We start from the raw sequence: 18,796 nt of genomic DNA on the forward strand, positions 1-18,796 counted from the left end.
GAAGTAGCCTTCTAAGCCCTCTTAAGACAACTTTAGAACCCCCAGCAACTTTTTGCATACACACTGCAAGTCGATTGTATATATAATGTAGAAACAGACACGTTCATAACAAAATGTCACACGTACAATATTTACCATAGTTTGATCATTTTAATCATTTCCGGGACTGATTTCTTCCGCGGAGTGATTTCTGTTTCCATAGCAGCACACGTCTGACTTCTGACAACGTGTGTTCCGAATCAAACACGCTCTTGCGTTTTAATCATGGCAGACTTGTTAACAGGCAATGAGGACGACTATTTTTGGACAAATAAGGATAAACTGAGGATGAACTACTGCCTTTAAAAGCGTGTACAAAGAAGAAGGTGAGACGTTGGAGCAGACGGAAGCCAGGGGAGTGATGTGAAAGCGACTTTGACGGTATAAATTTGGAACTTGAAGACAAGCTATTTCGACATACCCCGCCTACCGCCCGAATGCAGTGGGTAAGGCTCCAATGACCACAACTCCGAAAGGGACAAGCGGTAGGAAATGGATTGATGGATGGATCGATCATCCCAAAATAAACACGAAACGGTCTGTGTATGTTTTTGTATTTTAATTAAATGTTTTCATTAAAAAAAGACATTGTTTTATTTTGTTTAAAAATACCAAATAGAATGATGAAAAACAAAGCTTTTTTGTGTTTGTTTTGAAAAGAAAATTTAAGATCCACAGCGGTCCGTGTACCTTTTATTCATTCGATTTCCAATTCTGAAACGTAATTAAAGAAATTATATATATGTGTGTGTATATATATATATATATATATATATATATATATATATATATATATATATATATATATATATATATATACATATATATATATCTATATATATATGTGTATATATATATATATATATGCACGTATATATATATGTATGTGTATATACATATATATATATGTGTGTATATATACACACACATATATATATATGTATATATGTGTATATATATACACATATATATACACATATATATATATATATACATATATATATATATGTATGTACGTATTTATATATATATATATATATATGTCTTGATTGGATTATCCAGAGAATAGTGCTCGATACCGTGGTAGAGCGCAATATGTAGGTGTGGGAAAAATCACAAGACTACTTCATCTCAGAGATGAAGTAGTCTTGTGATTTTTCCCACACCTACATATATATATATATATATATATATATATATATATATATATATATACATACATACATATATCCATCCATCCATTTCCTACCGCTTATTCCCTTTGGTGTCGCGGGCATATATATATATATATATACATATGTATGTATATGTATATAATATACTGTGTACATACATCTACTGATGCCTCTGGACACATCTTCAGTGGTGTGCCTGGAATCATCGGGTGTTTCGGGTCTTTCAACATCATACGCCCTCCCCCAGGTGACCCGGCCGGGGCTGATCAGACCCTAGCTTGTGTCCAGATGGCTAGCTAGCTACCATGACTCCATAGGTCTCCTCTTTTGAGCCACAGCCATCTTGAGGCCTTCTCTGCCGCATCGGTGGTACTGCGGATGGCTCTCCTCCTTCTCTCTCCCTTGATGCCCAAAGTGCCGAAGGCTCTGGTCAGGGAGAATGGACATACCAGAACATAACTCTTTACTGGACAAAAGCATCACCAAATCATACAAAAAAGCGCAACCCAACACTTTACAGAACATCCACCTGGAAAACAAGCGGATCGCAACCGAACTGGACATTGAGGACAGGGTGGACGCCACAGCCAACAAAGAAGCCTTCATCACATTGAAGGACCACAAACCCAACTTCGCAAATAACCCAACATGCCGACTAATAAACCCAACTAAATCCGAAATAGGAAAAATCAGCAAAATAATCCTGGACAGAATCAACGCAAAAATCAAGGACAAAACACCACTCAACCAATGGAGAAATACAGCAGCAGTAATCAAATGGTTTAACAACATCCAAGACAAACAACAACACAACTTTATCTCCTTCGACATCGAATAATTTTACCCTTCCATCACGCAAGACCTACTGACCCAAGCACTAAACTTCGCCTCGGACTACGACTCAATCACAGGCAACGAACGAAACATCATCATCCACGCAAAGAACTCCATACTCATCCACAACAGTACACCATGGCAAAAAAAGAACAATTCAACATTTGACGTTACTATGGGGAGTTTTGACGGAGCAGAAACGTGCGAACTCGTTGGGAGTTTCCTCCTATCCCAGCTTGCTAGCCTCAACCTGAACCTTGGTATTTACCGTGATGACGGACTGGCAGTGTGCCGCGCCTCGCCAAGGAGCAGCGAGAACACCAAGAAGCGCATATGCCAAATCTTCAAAGAAAACGGCCTACGGATCACGGTTGAAGCCAACAAGCAAACCGTCAACTTCCTCGACGTCACTTTCAACCTGAGAAATAACAGCTACCAACCATTCACAAAACCCAACACAACACTCCAATACGTGCACCATGACAGCAACCACCCACCCACCACCACGAAAAGAATACCTACCGGAATTAATAAAAGGCTATCGATGCTGTCATCTAGCAAAGCTGAATTCGACCAAGCAATCCCCCCGTACCAGAAAGCACTTGATGAAAGCGGATACAACTTCACCCTCAACTATGAACCCACTCCAGGAAACCAACCAAAAAAGAGCAGAAAACGAAACAACATCATCTGGTACAATCCGCCATTCAGCAAAGACGTCTCAACCAACATCGGCCGCAAGTTCCTCACCCTGATCGACAAACACTTCCCCAAAGGCAACACCCTAAGAAAAATATTCAACAAGAACAACATTAAATTGAGCTACAGCTGTATGAATAACATGCAACAAATCATTTCAAACCACAACAAAGCAATTGCAAAAGGACTGCATACTCCCAGACTAAACGACTCTGAAACCAATAATGAATGTAACTGTCGCAAGAAACCTGATTGCCCTCTCAACGGAAGGTGCTTACAGACATCAGTCGTTTACCAAGCAAAGGTAATACGCAAGGACATTAACACATCCGACACATACGTAGGATTAACCAAAGGAGCGTTCAAAACAAGATGGAATAATCACAACGCCTCCTTTAGAAACCAGACTTTGCGGAATTCTACAGAACTCAGCAAACACATTTGGAACCTCAAAGACAATAATGTTGAATATTCAATAACATGGCAAATTCTTGCATGCAGCACACCTTACAACAGTGGTAATAAAAGATGCAACCTATGCTTAAAAGAGAAACTGTTTATTATATATCATCCAGATCTATCATCCCTCAACAAGCGCAGTGAAATCATTTCAACATGCCGCCACAGACGGAAACACCTCCTAGGTAACACATGAGCCAATCACCACACCACGCCTGCTTGTACCCACCCACTCTGTGCCCTATATAAACCATTGTATGTGAATGCTTCCATTAAAATCTCCTGATGATTGAGGGAACCCCTCATGAAAGAGTTCTGTAGAGATGAAGTAGTCTTGTGATTTTTTTCCCACACCTACATATTGCGCTCTACCACGGTTTCGAGCACTATTCTCTGGATAATCCAATCAAGACATATATATATATATATATATAAATACGTACATACATATATATATATATGTATATATATATATATATATATATATATATATATATATATATATATATATATATATATATGTGTATATATATTTATATATATATATGTATGTGTGTGTGTGTGTGTGTATATATATATATATATATATATATATATATATATATATATATATATATATCAGGGGTGTGGGAAAAATCGATTCGAATTCGAATCGCGATTCTCGCGTTGTGCGATTCAGAATCGATTCTCTTTTTTTTTTTTTTTAAATATGGATACATTTTTTTTGTTTTATTAATCCAACAAAACAATACACAGCAGCACCATAACATTGCAATCCAATTCCAAAACCAAACCTGACCCAGCATCACTCAGAACTGCAATAAACGAGAGGAGACACAAACACGACACAGAACAAACCAAAAGTAATGAAACAAAAATGAATATTATCAACAACAGTATCAATATTAATTATAATTTCAGCATAGCAGTGATTAAAAATCCCTCACTGACATTACCATTAGACATTTATAAAAATATTAAAAAAGAACAATAGTGTCACAGTGGCTTACACCTGCATCGCATCTCATAAGCTTGACAACACACTGTATCCAATGTTTTCACAAAGATAAAATAAGTCATATTTTTGTTTCGTTTAATAGTTAAAACAAATTTACATTATTGCAATCAGTTGATAAAACATTGTCCTTTACAATTATAAAAGCTTTTTTTTTTTTAAATCTACTACTCTGCTAGCATGTCAGCAGACTGGGGTAGATCCTGCTGAAATCCTATGTATTGAATGAATACAGAATCGTTTTGAATTGGAAAAATATCGTTTTTGAATCGAGAATCGAATCGAATCGAAAAAATCGATATATTATCAAATCGTGACCCCAAGAATCGATATTGAATCGAATCGTGGGACACCCAAAGATATATATATATATATATCCATCCATCCATTTTCTACCGCTTATTCCCTTTTGGGGTTGCGGGGGGCGCTGGCGCCTATATATGTATGTATGTATATGTGTGTGTAGTCGAGTGTCCTGGGTTCGCCTATACGGTGTACTTATTTAATAAAATAATAAACGGGAGACATTAGAGCATGCCCAGTCGCCACCACTTCTTCAATGTTAACCTTTCCACACCTTCTTTCACAACCACACTCATAGACCTTTTACGTCAACTCTGGAGGAACAAAACTCCCCATCCTTACCTCACACCAGGGGTAGGGAACCTATGGCTCTAGATCCAGATGTGGCTCTTTTGATGACTGCACCTGGCTCTCAGATAAATCTTACCTGACATTGGTTAACACGGTAAGTAATGAATAATTCCGCTGATCGAACATTCTCATGCATTTTGATCCATCCATCCGGTTTCTACCGCACCTGTTCAAGAAGTCGCATTAATGGTAAGAAGTATTTTATTTATTGTTGGTTAGCTTCAGAATAACAATGTTATTAAAAAGAACAAGAGACTTATTATACTCTAAAAATGTTGGTCTTACTTAAAAATGCACGGATTAGTTGTATTCAGTCTTAAAAAAAATATCATATGGCTCTCACGGAATTACGTTTTAAAATATTTGGCTTGTATGGTTCTCTCAGCTAAAAAGGTTCCCGACCCCTGCCTCACACTCTGGTAACTTGGGACACCCTGAACTGTTTGTTACACACTAACACACACACACACACACACACACGCACACACACACACACACACACACACACACACACACACACATATATATATATATATATATATATATATATATATATATATGGCAGATTTTAAAACGAACAAAAATGGTTGATTTTCAATCTAATATTGCCATGAAATTGGATTGTGTGCCGTTTTCTTTTTATTGATTTTATTTTTTTCCAGATGAATACAGAATTGAATAAAATGTTCATCCAAAATGCTAAAGTGCTTGGTTATCGTTGTGATGACAAATTGAACCGAAACCAGTATTTTAGCTTTTCCTTTGCGTTTAGAATGTTTTTGGAATAACTGTAACATGTCTATCTGTGTTGGCCCTGCGATGAGGTGGCGACTTGTCCAGGGTGTACCCTGCCTTCCGCCCGATTGTAGCTGAGATAGGCGCCAGCGCCCCCCGCGACCCCGAAAGGGAATAAGCGGTAGAAAATGGATGGATGGATGGGTAACATCTTTGTTCAGCAGCCGTCGTACTGTCGTTTAAAAAAAGTGTAATTAAATAGTTGTCCAACTTTTGTTTCAGAAATGAAAATAGAAAAAATGGTCCGAAATTTGTTTTTGATTTGCTTTTAAGAATCTGAAATATAATGAAAGGAAGGTACACGGGACCTAACCTGACTCTCACCAGACCTGATCAGATCTAGCGAGTAAACAGTAAACAAAAACGGAAAAACAGACCAAAATGGATGTTTTTTTGAAGTTTGACACCGGAAGTTTTTATTTTGAAAATAAAAGTAGGGATAAACATTACCCGTGTGTCTGGCTAAAATGTCTTTGAAATTCTAAACACCAAGGTCTGATGTCAATATCAGTTTCAGTTTCTGTTGATATGTGTGTAGCTATTTCTGTAGAAGTCATTGACCTTTGTGCCATGTCTAAAGATTTTTTTTTACATGTTAGCCAGTGTCACAGGTACACGGTACAATATTAATGATCACAGTTTGTTTGTTTTAAACAATCTGGATTCTTCCATGGACGCTCCATTCAGAACATAAGACTGTCATGGACATTATTGAATTCAGGGATTTAATTACACTTAATGGTCTAATGCTCTTTGGACTTTTATAAAATGTTGACTCACTGGAACATTACTTTCTTTTTGTAGTGCTGGAAAACACTGGATTTAATTTGTATTAGGTTTCGGAAGATAAATAGAGGACTTTGTGATAATATTAGTAGTTGTGTCTTTCTAGTAAGTTTCCTCATCAAGGTGAGCATTCCCCAATGATGCCTGTTATCACTGGAAATAGTAATCATTTGGGGGGGGTTCTTTTTTCTTTTTTTTTTGTTATGAAAAAGGGAGGTTTTTTGAGTTGGTGCACTAATTGGAAGTGTATCTTGTGTTTTTATGTTGATTTAATAACAAATTAAAAAAAATGTTAAATAAAAAATAAAAATAAATTAATAACAAAAAATTCTGCAGCCTGGTACTAATCAAGTGGTTGGGGTCCACTGATTTAGCAGATTAAACAATTATTTTTCGTAAAAATGAAGACAACATTCCAACTATTATTTAAAAGATTAAAGAATGATCTAATGCAGGTGTCAAACAAATTTTAGCTCAGGGCCCGCATGGAGGAAAGTATGTGCACATGAGGGCCGGACTATTAAAATCATGACATTAAAAATTAAGACTAAAGACAAGTTCAGATTGTTTTCTTGGTCAAAAAATAGAACAACCACATTCTGAAAATATTACAATGAAAATATAGAAAAAAATACGGACAGCGGTAAAGTTTAGATCCACGAAGGAAATAAAAAAGTTAATGAATGTTTATAACTGAATACATTTACATATGCATTAACATTTTTCTTTTGTATACATTTTTTCATGAATTAAGTAAAGTTTATGACAACCTTTTTCTAAAACACATAATGGAATGTGAGATATAACATTTGTTTTCTTTTTTTAGGTAATTTGTTTTCAAAACGGTTACAAGAAAGGGGGACCCCAAAATTTTACTGTGGGACACCCACTTTTATGACTTAATGGGGTCACTGGGCCTTGACTTTGACACATAGGATCTAACGTATCAGGACTTTGCCTAGGCCTTTAAAAATGTTTATTGTTTCTGACGGAGATAGATATCTATATATATCCATATGTAGAGTTATTTCTTTCTATAGTCATATTTGAAATAGCTAGTGTTTTCCATTTTTAGTCTTTCTATTTTATAATCTCAGGTCCATGGTACACTGCCATTTAGCCTTGGCTTTAGGAATGTGAGGAGTAGCAATACTCCCTTCTTATCTCATCCTCAGACAGCTAAGAAGAACAATAAGACGTGTATTCGGCCTGGAGGGTGGGGGCCGGTGAGAGTGAGAAAAGAGGAGAAACTTCGGTAGTAGAGTTAGATGAATTTGGGCAATGCGATGGACTGTTGTATCTAGATTGGTCTCATCCAAAGCTTTGGATTAAAGTATCATATATCATACTCGTTGTCTGGGATTCATTGAGAATCAGCTTTTGTGTCATAAAAAGAACTTGGGAACAGACCGGCAGTTTAGATTCCCAACAGAGGAACGCCTGGTCAAACCCAACAATTTGGGGGCTCGTCCGGGATGACACGCTGAGGATTGGACATTTCTTACAAACTCTCGGACAGACTCACTTGGCCAACACAAAAAAGATAAGCAGAGCCTCTTTCTAAAAATCTGCATTACGAGTCTGTCCTTAAGTCTGTAAGTTAAAAACCGGTTTATACCCCAGACACGGAGTAGTGATTTTGATAGATTGGTTGCATTTTTGCCTTGTCCGCCATTACATAACAGTTGTAAATAAGTGGTCAACTCAAGGCCACTTGATTACCGTGACGGGCTGCTTCACTGACGAGTAAGAAAATAGTCGGGTGTGACTCACCCTGGAGAATTGGTCTCCCCTAAAAGAGTAACGGTTGCGAGATCCGGGCGACAGAAGTGTGCGCTAAAATTAAGGAAATGGTTGCGAGATCCGGGCGACACAGAAGTGTGCGCTAAAATTAAGGAAATGGTCACGAGATCCGGGCGACATGGAAGTGTGCGCTAATCCATCCATCCATCATCTTCCGCTTATCCGAGGCCGGGTCGCGGGGGCAACAGCCTAAGCAGGGAAACCCAGACTTCCCTCTCCCCAGCCACTTCGTCTATCTCTTCCCGGGGGATCCCGAGGCGTTCCCAGGCCAGCCGGGAGACATAGTCTTCCCAACGTGTCCTGGGTCTTCCCCGTGGCCTCCTACCGGTTGGACGTGCCCTAAACACCTCCCTAGGGAGGCGTTCGGGTGGCATCCTGACCAGATGCCCGAACCACCTCATCTGGCTCCTCTCGATGTGAAGGAGCAGCGGCTTTACTTTGAGTCCCTCCCGGATGGCAGAGCTTCTCACCCTATCTCTACGGGAGAGCCCCGCCACACGGCGGAGGAAACTCATTTCGGCCGCTTGTACCCGTGATCTTATCCTTTCGGTCATGACCCAAAGCTCATGACCATAGGTGAGGATGGGAACGTAGATCGACCGGTAAATTGAGAGCTTTGCCTTCCGGCTCAGCTCCTTCTTCACCACAACGGATCGGTACAACGTCCGCATTACTGAAGACGCCGCACCGATCCGCCTGTCGATCTCACGATCCACTCTTCCCTCACTCGTGAACAAGACTCCTAGGTACTTGAACTCCTCCACTTGGGGCAGGGTCTCCTCCCCAACCCGGAGATGGCATTCCGCCCTTTTCCGGGCGAGAACCATGGACTCGGACTTGGAGGTGCTGATTCTCATTCCGGTCGCTTCACACTCGGCTGCGAACCGATCCAGCGAGAGCTGAAGATCCCGGTCAGATGAAGCCATCAGGACCACATCATCTGCAAAAAGCAGAGACCTAATCCTGCGGTTACCAAACCGGAACCCCTCAACGCCTTGACTGCGCCTAGAAATTCTGTCCATAAAAGTTATGAACAGAATCGGTGACAAAGGACAGCCTTGGCGGAGTCCAACCCTCACTGGAAATGTGTTCGACTTACTGCCGGCAATGCGGACCAAGCTCTGGCACTGATCGTACAGGGAACGGACCGCCACAATAAGACAGTCCGATACACCATACTCTCTGAGCACTCCCCACAGGACTTCCCGAGGGACACGGTCGAATGCCTTCTCCAAGTCCACAAAGCACATGTAGACTGGTTGGGCAAACTCCCATGCACCCTCAAGAACCCTGCCGAGAGTATAGAGCTAGTCCACAGTTCCACGACCAGGACGAAAACCACACTGTTCCTCCTGAATCCGAGGTTCGACTATCCGACGTAGCCTCCTCTCCAGTACACCTGAATAAACCTTACCGGGAAGGCTGAGGAGTGTGATCCCACGATAGTTGGAACACACCCTCCGGTCCCCCTTCTTAAAGAGAGGAACCACCACCCCGGTCTGCCAATCCAGAGGTACCGCCCCCGATGTCCACGCGATGCTGCAAAGTCTTGTCAACCAAGACAGCCCCACAGCATCCAGAGCCTTAAGGAACTCCGGGCGGATCTCGTCCACCCCTGGGGCCTTGCCACCGAGGAGCTTTTTAACTACCTCAGTGACCTCAGCCCCAGAAATAGGAGAGTCCACCACAGATTCCCCAGGCACTGCTTCCTCATAGGAAGACGTGTTGGTGGGATTGAGGAGGTCTTCGAAGTATTCCTTCCACCTATCCACAACATCCGCAGTTGAGGTCAGCAGAAAACCATCCGCACCATACACCATACAGTGTGCGCTAAAATTAAGGAAAAAAGACACAATAGCCAAGGAGTGTGACAAATAGGAACGTGATGGCGGCTGGGAAAATGTGATCAATCGTTAGTTTAATGATCAATTGAATGTACCATGTCGACAATAAAATTTACAAGTAAAGTTTAAAAAATAAAAATAAAAAGGCAACGTTTCTTGAACGGGTTAAGAGGGAGTTTACAACACTCATGAAATAGTGAACTCAAAAGTTTGGTGAATTAAGAAAAGTGACATGAGGTTTTATGGAAAAGTGAAATGTAGAGAAAAAGAGAGCAGGAGAGGTTTGTAGGGAAGGTGAAGAGAATGGATGGTTATAACCTTATGTAAATGGTTATTTGGAGAGCAGAATAGAAATAGAAACACGTTGTGAAGTATAAGGAAGAGAATGTGACAAACGAAGGTATTTGTAAATGGTGTTCGTGTGTCAGCCTATGCTGTTGGGGTTCGCTGCATTTGTTTGTTTGTTTTTTTGGTTGGTGGTTAACTCCTAAAACTGAAATACATTTGTGTTTTAGAGTTGTTCTTATAATACCTAGTTCAGAAATCGTATGAGTGAATGATCCATCTATTTAGTTATCTTCCTCCGCTTTTCGGAGGTCGGGTCGCGGGGGCAGCAACCGAAGCAGGAAGGCCCAGTGACTTCACTTACACAGGACCATCTTATGAAGGTCAGAGTGAATGATAAATGTTGTTTGCAGTTACTAAGGTTTGAAATTATACAATGATATGGGTGAGCCTTTTGAGATAAGAGTTGTCTTAGAAACAAGGGCCTCTTTGAGCGTGTTCCGCCTTATCTCTTGGAATGTGCATTTGCGCACACACATAGTGTGTGTGTGTGTGTGTGTGTGTGTGTGTGTGTGTGTGTGTGTGTGTCACATTGATAGTTTTAGACGAATGAGAATAACCACATGCCCTTATTTTGTACAATAGCACACAACAGGAAGTCTGAATACACAACTAACTAACTGATAGACACAAAGGATAGTCTCATTAATTTAAAGATAATCCAAAACTTGTGCAGTTCAAAGGATTCATAAATAATCTTTAGTTGATTTAAAAAGTTACTTAAATATACATAAGGATAGTGCATATAATCATTGAAATAGGGGTATTGATTGACATTTAATGGGACAATTAATTTTGTGGTTTTAAACGTGATATGCATAATTGGGCTAAGCAGGATGACGATGATAAGGCGGATGACAGAGTAACAAGGAAACGACTCCTTAATTTTCAAATTCTGAAGAAAACATGTCAAAAGAACCGAAAGGTCAAAAATCAGCTAAAGTATATTCACCAGTGGGTGACCTTCCTTTTGAGTTCCAGCAGGTGAAGAAAAGAATCCGCAACAGATGTGAGACCAGACACATGGACTCGGATGGTGGACAACGCGGTGCTTCGAGGCTAGTCCGGGGTGGAAACTGTTTTGCCTGTGACCAACCCGGTCACTGGGTTCAAGACTGTCCCAACATTTCCGAACAGGAAAGGTCCCGTCATGCCGCCAGACAAACACCAAGGCGTGGCAGAGGGCGCCCACAGCAGAAGCCCCAGCAGGAAATGCAGACAGGCCCCATGCTGGACATGTGTCAATGGACAATGTTATCAGTTCGTGATTGACACAGGTGCCACCCACTCATCTCTGAATGCTGAGGTACCAAAGAGACTGTGTGCTTCCCTTTTGAAGGTTAAAGGCTTCGCTGAGGTCACAAGAATGTTACCTGTCACCAAACCGGTTCAAATTGCTGGACACACACTGAAGCAGCCCTTCGTGGTGGACCTGAATACACCGTGCCTGCTTGGTAATGACCTGCTTTACAAACTGTGCCCTGATATTCAATATCGCACAGACGGGACCTTCCTGGTGTTACCTGACGGTACGGCCACCAAGCTGCGGCACCACTATCAAGGCACCTCCATGAGCATGAGCTCATACCACAGCCTGGAGCACCAAACATGGCTGACACCTGCTGAGTACCCCAACTCCTGCTGCAACTGTTCTTATATATATATATATATATATATATATATATACTGTATATGTTGGAACTCAGGGTGTGGCTACTCATGTTGACATATCTTTGCAACAACTAGCATGGTATAAGATGGACACAAATGCTGTCCCACATTGTTCCCTTGCTCTCTGTCCCGCCTACGAAAACCAAAGACTTAGGTCCAATGGTGAAACCACACAAATACCACATTTTTAACTGTTTCAGTTGTCTGTTAAACACATAGCTATGGGCTGCACTTTGGACACCCCGGTTGTAGGCTACGAGTAGCTAGCAGCTACACAACAGCTGAGCTAAAACTACACATGACATTTAAGCACATCAAATAATCATAGTTGCTTATTACATGCACAAAGTCGTCAAGACAGAAGTCTGATAGAAAGTATTCTGTAACAAATTTGTCCGCATCATTCAACTTTTTACAACATGAGCTTGACTTAACAAATTAATGTGGCCACAAGGTGTGGTAGAATGTCTAATTACTATTGCAAAAGCTTTCGCCAATCGCCATAAGTTTGGTCTTTTTCTAGCATTTTATGTCAATATAAATATAAGCATATTTTGTCGCTTTCACCATATTGAATAATTTACTTGACTATCAGCTAAACTTTTTCTTAGATGTTTCTGAAAGTGATAGTACTACAAACACAGTCCCTTTTTCAGAAACAGAAGGGGGAGGTGTTGAGGGTGGAGTTAGACAATCATTCGACTCTGACAATTTCCATAGTTTTAACATTTTTCAGTTAAAAACATGAAGTAAAATTTAGAAGTGGTAATTAAATCAGTGACTAAAAATTATTTGTTATTCAGAGATCAGACATTCAACAGACCCATCCTGATGATGTTATTGACAGGCTTCGATGTTGGCTTTGATCAGGAGAAGACAGGAATGAGATTGTTTAGGTAAGCAGGGTGGCTAAGTTTCCCAATGTTTACTCACTTGGTTGTCACAACAGGAAGGTAGAAGGTTCCATGATTGGATGTAGGCATGACTGTTGTCAGGGCGAGGCAGGGTATGCCGTGAGGGGGAAGTGGAGTAGTTTTAACCTTTTTTTCAGTGGGTAAAAAGTTGTAACTAAATTTAATTTGAAAATAACGATGTTGCACATCGACAATGGTTTAGTAGAATAATTTGGAATATGGAGGAGGTGAGAAAACATATGTGTAAAGTTTGCGATTTCATTGGTGTGATCACTCAGGTACAGGTTCGGTTCGGTGTACCATCCTCAGTCCCAAGGTAAGGTCGAGAGAATGAACAAGGATCAAAACAAATTGGCTAAAATCTGTGCACAGACCAAATTGAAGTGGGTTGGCTTTACCATTGGCTTTAATGACCACTCGAATGTCCATGAACAAAATTGGTTTTTCACCCTATGAACTGCACACAGATCAGCCCTTCCAGGTCGAGCCGCCCCCTGGGAGCAATCAGCGTAAAACCAAAATGGTAAGTTAAGCAAATTCAGAATTGTGTGCCTGTTCCTCTGTGCAGAGTTTGAGGATGACAGCCCGCCACTCCAAATTCCCTTCCGCCCGCCGAGAGGGTCAAGGTCAAGGTCATTAAGCGCAAGTGGACGGAGCCCAGGTGGACCGGTCCCTTTAAGGTCGTGGAACGGACGTCCCACGCCCTTCGACTGGCTGGTAAAAGGGACACCTGGTACCACCTCTCCCTTTGCACTCCTGCTGAAGGACCTGACAGATCTCCAGCAGATGTCACTGCCGACATCGCCACATTACCTGCCCCTCTCGACCCTCTAGCAGCGCCTTTTGAGCCTGAGGAATCTGAAGAACGGGAGCAGGCAGAAGACTCACTGTTAGACACCAAAGGGGGTGATGTGCTGTTAACCTCTCCACCCAGGTCATAGAAGAACGAGGCTTGAGTAACTTACACACATAGTCTAACAGCCCAGAAGAAGACGCAGAGAGAAAGATCTCCCCAAGTTGAGCTGCCGTCTACCAGACCTGCTCAACTGCTGTTTCATATATCCAAAGCTATCATTACTTGAGATCAACCTATGTACTCGATGTTATATAACTTCTCTGACTTGTTTTCAGCATAACTATTGGTGTCGCTACAATAAGTGAAAAGTTTGATGTTTATCCCCGTTTAATTACCTAAATTACTCAGATTTTAATAGACGAAAGGCAGGATGTTACACCCAGCAGTATTCACTGGTGGACTGGTACTTAGGCTTGTTCTACTGTCCTTGTGCCTCAGTCCTTCCTTCCTGACGACAGTGACTGACAAGTGTCTTAGAACATATGGCGTACTTGAAATAGACTGGATCAGGGGGGACCGCAAGACTTATTTTTTTGACCTATGCAGTGTGATTGATTGCGGGGGACATAGTAGCTATTACTGTGGTTGTAACGTCTATCTTTGTTACGACTCAACCGTGGACTATTGGTGTCGGAAGCAGACAACATACTCTATTGGGTGGACTCAGGTAACCCACTACACAGGGCATTGGAATCCCACTGGCCCCTATTCTTACATCAAAACTACTCAGGAAGGGATGACCTTCATTGAGGAACTTTGATCGTTTCCAGAACCCCATTGCCCTTACAAATGCCCACGTGGGTGTCATGCCCAATTGGACCAGTCCGTTTTATGTTGTGTTAGGGGTTGACCAGACTGGTACAGAATCGAAAGGGATTATCAAAAATAATGTCCTCGAGAGGGCACCAAAATATTGGTGACTATGTGGCTTGTTCCGCTGGGCGTCCTTTTCCCCACACTTACCCCGCCCCTTTTAAGTTGACTGACACAAATGGCTCAAACTGTCTTATCTCCTTGTTTTCTGAACCCACGCCGCCAGGGTGCGATTCGTTGGCTAGTGTGTACCCTCCTGTTGGCAATTTCACCCAACTTCTTCCCTTTGTGGCCCAAAAGATGAATTACACGTGTTTTCAATTCACAGGACCCTCTTCTTCCCCCCAACAAATTGGGTGACAGTGACCCTTCCTGAGTGCACCACACTGATAGATGGCTCCAAAATAGGCCCTTGGGCACGGGCTGACTTGTTCTGGTATTGTGGGGAACACAGATTGTACTATAGAATCCCGATGTCAGCCATCCGGGCTTTGTGCTAAGGTTAGACTAGTGACCCCTCTCAACCTAGTGGGTACCAAATTAACACCCCTTGGAACTCCTGTTTCCACGGCCTCTTTAACTTCCCGCCAACACCGTCATGTTCTATCTAGGAGGAGTGTAACGGGCTCCTTTGATTTGATGAGAAACCCTGATGGTGTTTACTTTGATGCGATAGGGCAACCTAGAGGGATCCCCTCACAACATAAAGTGTGGTGTGAATCCTGTGCAGGTTTCGAGAACCTTCTTAACATTGGTGCTATTTTCCCTGTGACTGCTACTAAAAATGTAGAATGCATTAACTATGGTTTTTATAATCTAATGAGACTGACCAACATGACTCGTGATGATATTGAGGAACAATTTGCCCCGACCTCCCTCAGGCGATCCATTGCTTTGTCTCTGAAGGGGGTCGAGTAAAGTGGTGACTTTCGAGAATTGCTAGTTTCCCTCACTGACCCTGACAACTTTGACGTGGACTCCCTCCATCCGTCTCCTATGTAACTATTTTATTTTAGTGCGAGCTTGCTAAAACTTTAAGGTGGGGTGTGCTTTAGAAGTTTTGTATTTGTGTTAGACATCTTTTGTAGAAGATCTGAAGGGGGATTGACGGAGATAGATATCTATATATAGCCATATGTAGGGTTATTTCTTTCTATAGTCATATTTGAAATAGCTAGTGTTTTCCATTTGTAGTCTTTTTATTTTATAATATCAGGTCCATGGTACATTGCAAGTTAGCCTTGGCTTTAGGAATGTGAGGAGTAGCAATACTCCCTTCTTATCTCATCCTCAGACGGCTAAGGAGAACAATAAGACGTGTATTCGGCCCGGAGGGTGGGGGCCGGTGAGAGTAAGAAAAGAAGCGAAACTTCGGTAGTAGAGTTAGATCAATTTGGGCAATGCGATGGACTGTTATATCTAGATTGGTATCATCCATAGCTTTGGATTAAAGTATCATATACTCATTGTCTGGGATTCATTGAGAATCAGCTTTTGTGTCATAAAAAGAATTTGGGTCAAGCCTGGTCAAACGCAACAATTCCTATCCATGAATATGTGAATCAAAATATTCGCAATGTCCCTTAAAGTCTGAGGTAATATATTTAGGTATTAACCTATCAAAAAAAAAAAAGACTCTAAGAAAACAGACATAGAAAATAAAATTGAAGAATGCCAAACTAAGCTACATTAATGCAGGTATTTGTCAATAGTTGGACATATTTACTTAACCAAAAATATGGGTAAATGTTGTTTGTGGATATAAAGTGACTTTATTTCACTATGGCTAGTAATGGAAGAAATACATTAATGTTGTCTTCCTCAAATGTAGTAAACATGTAATTGTTTGGTTTGCCTGGATTGAAATGTACTGTTAGACATGATCAAATAAAATAGTTAGTGCATTAATGAAATCTTGTGTAACAATAGTTATGGGAGTAATAACGGGTAGTGTGACAAACTATTTGGAGCAGAAATAAGATTTGTTTTGGCAATGCTCTGTACGATTGTTTCAATTCAGAAAGAGGTGGGTGAAAGTGAAATGTTGCTTTTTCCAAGCAAGTTGGTTTGTGCATCCATAATATCTACAACCCACCAAATAGTTTTCTGCACACAGCCATCGTAATACAACTATTTGATTGTGTGTCAAATAAATATGTTATTCCATATTGGAATGTGATGAGAGGACACGTGTGTGTACTTCATCTTCCAGTAAGCTACATCTGCTTGTGAAAGTCTGAGAATTTAACAGGAAGCGTTTAGAAAGAATCACCTTTTTTAATCCATGACTTCCACCAGTTAAATTTCAGAGTATCATTTAAACCAGGTGGTACTAGGGCTTCATCAAGTGGTTAGTTCGCCAAAGAATCACTTGATTAAAGCAAAGTGTTTTATTTTCCTATATTCTGTCAGGAAGTGTTGGTGACACACCCCAAGATGCAGAGATGGCAAGCTTGTTGCAGGAAAATATGACTTTTATTGTCAATAAAAACATGCAGGAATCAGGAACCAGGCGAACTGGAAATAGCAAACAGGAGCCAGGAAACAGCTAACATTACTCCAGCACTGACTAGTTGGGGAGGCATGTATAAATAGCAGTCGACTGATTGACACCAGGTGTGGCTAGGCTGCCAATCGGCCCCAGATGAGGTGACACAGCACTCAGGGAGACAAGCAGGAAACTGAACCAAAAAATAAGAGCGCTGACAGTAAATAAAACACAAGCACAGAGGAAAAACTAAAACATAACCAACCTGTCAGTGACAAGCCTGATATATTCAAACAAAGTGTTACTTTTGAAACTGTGTGTAATGCTAAAGTGGTAGAACAATATTAAATAAACTTGCTCAATAAAACGTCTGCCTTGTACAAACCCTCTTTCCATATGAGTTGGGAAGTTGTGTTAGATGTAAATATAAACGGAATACAATGATTTGCAAATCATTTTCAACCCATATTCAGTTGAATATGCTACAAAGACAAGATATTTAATGTTCCAATTGATAAAAACAATTTTTTAAATAATCATTAACTTTAGAATTTGATGCCAGCAATATGTGACAAAGAAGTTCGGAAAGGTGGCAATACATACTGATAAAGTTGAGAAATTCTCATCAAACACTTATTTGGAACAACCCACAGGTGTGCCGGCTAATTGGGAACAGATGAGTGCCATGGTTGGGTATAAAAGCAGCTTCCATGAAATGCTAAGTAATTCACAAACAAGGATGGGGCGAGGGTCACCAATTTGTAAGCAAATTGTCAAACCGTTTTAGAACAACATTTCTCAATGAGCTATTGCAATGAATTTAGGGATTTTACCATCTACGTCTGTAAAATCATGAAAAGGTTCAGAGAATCTGGAGAAATTACTGCACGTAAGCGATGATATTACGGACCGTTGATCCTTCAGGAGGTACTGCATCAAAAACAGACATCAGTGTGTAAAGGATATCACCACATGCGCTCAGGAACACTTCATAAAACCACTGTCAGTAACTACAGTTGGTTGCTACATCTGTAAGTGCAAGTTAAAACTCTGCTGTGGAAAGCAAAACCCATTTATTAACAACACCAAGGAACGCCGCTGGCTTCGCTGGGCCCGAGCTCATCTAAGATGGACTGATGCAAAGTGGAAAAGTGTTCTGTGGTCTGACGAGTCCACATGTCAAATTATATTTTGAAACTGTGGACGTGGCGTCCTCCGGAACAAAGACGAAAATAACCATCCGGATTGTTTTAAGCGCGGAGTTAAAGAGCCAGCATCTGTGATGGTATGGGGGTGTATTAGTGCCCAAGGCATGGATAACTTACATATCTGTGAAGACACCATTATTGCTGAATGGTCCATTACAGATTTTGGGGCAACATATGATGTCATCCAAGCAACGTTATAATGCTTATTTCAGCAAGACAATGCCAAGCCACGAGTTACAACAGCGTGGTTTTGTAGTAAAAGAGTGCGGGTGCTTTCCTGGCCCGCCTGCAGTCCAGACCTGTCTCCCATCGAAAATGTGTTGCGCATTATGAAGCGTAAAATCCGACAGCGGAGCTGTTGAACGACTGAAGCTCTACATAAAACAAGAATGGGAAAT

The 18,796-nt window shown here is 41.0% G+C and overlaps 1 protein-coding gene across 2 annotated transcripts; it reads left to right on the forward strand.

Annotated features, from left to right (window-relative positions):
- Nucleotides 1–213: 213 nt before the first annotated feature.
- Nucleotides 214–17,202, forward strand: LOC133570040 (uncharacterized). Of its 2 annotated transcripts, XR_009810033.1 has the most exons (3): nt 214–485; nt 4,823–4,969; nt 13,602–17,202. XR_009810033.1 is itself a non-coding variant. In XM_061922677.1 (2 exons), exon 2 carries the CDS (start codon nt 2,224–2,226, stop codon nt 3,400–3,402), a length of 1,179 nt encoding a protein of 392 aa, XP_061778661.1. In that variant the 5' UTR covers nt 214–485; nt 1,462–2,223; the 3' UTR covers nt 3,403–3,521. The 2 variants fall into 2 exon arrangements, 1 of the variants encoding a protein (XP_061778661.1); XM_061922677.1 differs by lacking the exons at nt 4,823–4,969; nt 13,602–17,202 and adding an exon at nt 1,462–3,521.
- The last annotated feature ends 1,594 nt before the right edge of the window (nt 17,203–18,796 follow it).

The sequence above is a fragment of the Nerophis ophidion genome, linkage group LG16 (genome assembly GCF_033978795.1).
Source record: "Nerophis ophidion isolate RoL-2023_Sa linkage group LG16, RoL_Noph_v1.0, whole genome shotgun sequence".
NCBI lineage: Eukaryota > Metazoa > Chordata > Actinopteri > Syngnathiformes > Syngnathidae > Nerophis > Nerophis ophidion.